This window comes from Cariama cristata, unplaced genomic scaffold (genome assembly GCF_000690535.1).
Source record: "Cariama cristata isolate BGI_N322 unplaced genomic scaffold, ASM69053v1 scaffold41617, whole genome shotgun sequence".
NCBI lineage: Eukaryota > Metazoa > Chordata > Aves > Cariamiformes > Cariamidae > Cariama > Cariama cristata.
In genome coordinates this window covers 1-4,997 of record NW_009626687.1, presented here as the reverse complement: position 1 = coordinate 4,997, position 4,997 = coordinate 1, and the positions used below count along the sequence as shown (strand labels likewise).

Genomic DNA, 4,997 nt, shown 5'->3' with positions numbered 1-4,997 from the left:
ATGATTCTATGATTCTATGAATAGGTATGGAAACTTAGGGCTCACGCTTCAGAGCTTTAAATGTATCAAATTGTTCAGAGAGATTTACTTTTGACACGAAGTACCTAAACTGTATTTATTTATGAGAAAGCTTCACATGCAAAGGGAGAATTAGAAGAACTCCTCAACTTGAGCACAGCAACACCCCCAGTTACAAACACTTGGCAGAGTTATACTTTATTAGTTTCAGTATAATAGTCCTCTGACATAGTATCGGATAGCAGTTACAAAATACTGTATACAGGTTTGAAACAGATGTTACTCAAAAGCCTGTAACAGGCAAGCTATCTTAAATTCTGGTGCAGAACACACTCTGTCCGAGGGCTGTATTAAGCCCAATGATGCAGCGCTCTGCTCTAGGCATCTGTGGTCCGAGGAAAACCCCTGGGCTGTGAAGGCTTGCACCAGCCCACACACTGGGTTTCTGGGGAGGCTAGGTGTCCAAAACCATCACTTACCAATTTCTTCCAAGTTCCAGATGTTTGAGTATCCTTTTTTCTTGCTTTACAAAAGCAACGCGACCTGTACCTGGTACTCTCTCCAGTTTGCAACAGTTCTCTGTGTGCCAGAGAAGACAACAAATTTGGATACCAGAAACCCTGCCATTATTTTTAAGTGCTATCCAACACCATCCTACTTTATGTCTTCATACAGAGCTTGCTAACACTACTATTTTTACTTTTTCATTGGAATTTCTATTGTCATAAAATCCTCAGCTAGTGTTACTTCTTGACCTTCTAACACTGACTCTGCCTGTCTCTTCAGCTCGGTGATGTCCGTATCTCCCTCACCTCTCTGAGCAGCTGGTTTATATCGCTGACTGAAGTGAGTCAAAACCAGTTTCTTAACTTTACACAATTTTGCAAAATCCGATGCCGTCTTTGGAGTGCTATGACCGTGCTCTCTGGCCTTTTCCTCTTGGGTATCATCCAATGTGGCTTCATGTATCAGTACATCTGCTTCACAGCAAAGCTTCACGGCCGCATCTCCAACCACCCCTGAGCAATCCCCCAAAATGCAAATTTTTCTTCCAGGAATAGGGTCTTCTAACACGTCAGAAGGAGAAATCGTTAGTCCGTTTTCTAGAACAATTGCAGTTCCGTTCTTCAGTTTCCCATATAAAGGACCTGGCTGAACTCCTGGTAAATAAAGGCAAAAGAGCCCGTAAGTATTATGGCCAGCGTCAGGTTTAAAAAAAAAATAAATAAATCACTTAAGAAGAGAGATGCTATATATAGAGCTGTCTCACTGAAAAAAATACAACCTCTAATATAAATAGCAATTGATATTTCACATACTTCATACAAATAGTAACGTTAGCAGGAAGTGTGTTTGAAGTAAAGCTATATTCCTCATATTAAAGGCAATAAGGTCACGCAAATACGCTGGCCATACATTGCCCTGAAAGCCACGTTGCGCTTTTTAAACTTTAACATCTGAACTTGTTTGCGCTTCCCAGTATGTAAATAGTCTGCAATATTAATTGGCACTAGTGTTACACTCCAATTCAGACTGCTGCATTGGTATGAAGTATTAAAATGTCTTTAACAGAAAATGGAAAATTGAATTAAAATGGATTACAGACAGATAGAGCTGCTCTAATTTGCTGGAACCCCTAGAAAGGTGGGCATAAAAACATTTCAACTGCCTGTGAACCCAATTTTGTTACATTTGCTGAAAATCAGAGTCGCTACTCAGCTTGAACACCCACGTTTAGGCATTTGAAAAATCAAAAAGAGGAAAAGTAAGTTAAAGTAGTTACCAAGGTCTTTCAGTTTCCGTACATTGAGTTTACCGGTCCGGGGCTTCTCTTCCACCACAAAGCCAAAGGAAGGAATGCGGTGAAATAGGCGAAATGCTTTCAGAACTAGCTGCTCATCCTCAACCAGCAAGTAAGAGTTTTCTACTGGATCCAGGTGGAGTATTCTCCCTTGCGCTCCCTGGGGAGACACCTCATCTCTGTCCAAGGAAGAAAACTCTTTAAATTCCTCTGCGGGGCACTGGTCCCGTGTAGGTACCAGTTCATGAACTTTTTTGAAGTTGTGAGTGGGAGAGCTCCATACTCCTCCATATGAAGTTTCGCAGTCCTAACGGTCCATAAATATCAACAGGTGGTTTGTTTAGGTCGGGGCTACTTTGGAGGCTAAGCGTACACAGCAGGCCAGGAAGTCCAAAAAAGTGGTCACCGTGCAGATGAGTTATGAAAATCTTGGTAATTCTGCCTATCGATTAGAACAACAGGAAAAGAAAACCAAACGGGAAAAAAAGAGGAAAATAAATTAACACCGTAACAACTCAGAAATAACCACTTTTTGGTGAGAAGCAGGAAACAAGGAAGGAGGGAAATTAAAACAAAACCAGTGTTTAAGAAATAAATCCCAAACCACAAAGTATTTTTTTTCCACAGTAGCGATAAGTTACCACACAAGGTTTATTTTGGCTTGATTTGGCAAGAAAAGACTGCAGAGACAGAAGTTTTTCTTGCTTCTAAGCGAAACGTGCTACAAGCATGGAACAGAACTGACTGGTGACACCTGCCATATTAAAACACAAAAAAGTGCTGGGAAGTGGTTGTGCTTTCATACATTACGTGGAAACTGTAGACTAATGAGAAATGTAAAGTGGAATTTGTGTTGTTCCTAGTTTTGAATCTAGCACATGAAATGAACATAATTTTTAAAAAAAAAAAAAAGGCATCCAGTTTTGATTTCAAAGTTTTTTAGAAGGTAAGAACCCCACAGTTCTGACTGGTTTGTTTTGAACAGATGAAAAATTGCACTTAAAAGATCTGGGCTTTGTTTCCCGTCTGAGTTTGTCTCACTCCAGCTCTCAGGCAATGGGCCCTGCCCTTGCTAGATTAAAAAAGCCCAGAATTTTCTTTCACGACCAACACGTGTACTTTCATCAGGCTGCCTCTCCTCTGCTAGTTGAGTTCCCACTTCCTTGCGGTAAGGCATTTTCTCCAGCATCTGTTAGGACCGAGCAATAGGAAGGACAGAATCTCTTTGTTTTGATTTAAGAAAAATTTAGTAAAAATCGGTAAATTTAGTAAAAATCAGTCATTAAATCCCCTGATAGCTTCAGATTTTGGAGGAGCAGGAGGTTGGGTTTCTGTTTATAATTGATAATTCTGTCTCTGTAACTCGAGAGTCAGAAGTCTGCTCCTGCCGCTGTAGACTGCAAAAGCACAGCGACTGAAGGTAAGCCTGGTTTCTACTTTATTTGCCAAAATGTAAAAGCTACCACAAATACACACAACTTTACTTGAAAACAAAAGCACAGTATTTATTGACAGGAAGACTCACAGCAGGTATTGTCTAGAGCTGCTGAGACAAATACAAACTGTGCCAGTTTAAAGCCGGTCTGCGGTCCATGTTTGAAATTACAAAGCGCAAGAAATGAATTCAGGAGAGTTTGGTTCTCAAACACAATTCTTTACCAAAGGGCAATCAAGGACTACTGCACAGCAGGTTCAGCAACTGCCACCCATACGCAAGACCTTCAGATGCTCATGCATGTTGAGTATGTATTCAAATACCATGAGCACGAGGACAAAGTATTTTGTTTAGATCTCACGAAACTTTTCCCCTTCCCTCATCACAATACCTTTCAACAGCACAAACCTGCTCTGAGATGGCTCTTCATGAATTGTGTTTGAGTTCCCTCTCCGCAGTCAAAGAGCCAGCACTCTCCTTCCCTGCGAAGCACTAACGCCGATGCTCCTCTTGTTGGAGAGGGATACGCTGAGCCTGTGCCGAGGAAAGTTATATCCATCGACATTTTGATTATGTCGGTACCTCACCTGAGAGAGAGATTTTGAGCCACTGAACACATGTCTTTATGCTGGGAAAGAAACAAACATTTTTGCTTTAAATGAAAGCATCCTCTGTACTTTAGTGTGAGGATCAGATTCCCCTTCCCTTAAAAAAATAAAACCTCCCTGGAGTAGTATATGACTTTCAGACAACACAATATTTACAAGCAGCAGATTTCCTTTTTATGTCAATGGAAGGTTGCAAACACGCAGCTCAAACATAAGACCGTCGCTCATTACCTAAAGAAATAGCCCTGTCCAGTTGGAAATGCTCTAATCTTTAAAGCCACTATTCTTTCTTCTTTGCTTTATCTAAACTTTGAATTTTCCTGCATGCGCTCTCCTCTAAAAGCCTTTTCAGAATGACTAACACCAAACAGCCACCGCTGACATTTAAATGCAGTTACTGGACGCCCGGCAACGTAGAGGGGGAAGATTTGCTCCCTTCTGAACAACTTCAGAGACCGCAAGAGGCAGGAGCGACCTGATTTACTTTGCAACGGCATCCTTGAAAGCTTGTTTGACTTCTCGTCAGTGTTAAGGGGAAAATTAAACACTACCAAACCTTTACATAGCCTGAAGGCTGTGTGACAGATCACAGGACACCTCTTGCAGAAGAAGGATCTATACAATCAGCTGCCATACCCCGGTTGTTTATGTATCCGCTATATTGTCCAGATGAGGAGCCTGGCCGGTCTGTAGGAGCAGGACAAGCTTTGGAAAGCTGCGTTCGGAGCAGAGCTTCCACACGCACAACTCTGACGCCGTCTCGCCTTAACAGGGTGTGCTTTCTCCAGCCTTAAGTCTTCCCAGACTTAGTTCCTACCTCGTTTTCAGATGTATTTCCACCTCAGTTCAAACTCCAGGTGCCTCAACAGCTTCACGTACTTTTGAAGCAAAAGAATTACCATTTTCTCAGGTTTAGTTGCTTTTGGACGAGTTGCCAAAGGAGAGCAGTCCTCATCCCTGGTGTGCTAGCGGGCTACTCCCAGGCACACCAAGGTGCAACGTGCAAGACCTGACCTTGGGGGGCAAAGGGAGGAGGATAAACGTCTATGATAGCCCCAAAAGGCAAAAATAAACATTTTGTTTCCTTTTCCTCAGTGTAAAAGCAGATTAACAACTTCTCCGCTGAACTAGCCTC

The 4,997-nt window shown here is 42.0% G+C and overlaps 1 protein-coding gene across 1 annotated transcript; it reads right to left on the bottom strand.

The window, feature by feature from the left end:
- Positions 1–714: 714 nt before the first annotated feature.
- Positions 715–3,819, bottom strand: ELAC1 (elaC ribonuclease Z 1). Its single transcript, XM_009704115.1, is given in 4 exon segments — positions 715–1,178; positions 1,802–2,076; positions 2,078–2,261; positions 3,663–3,819. Coding segments are annotated over 4 exon segments (1,080 nt in total).
- Positions 3,820–4,997: the final 1,178 nt, after the last annotated feature.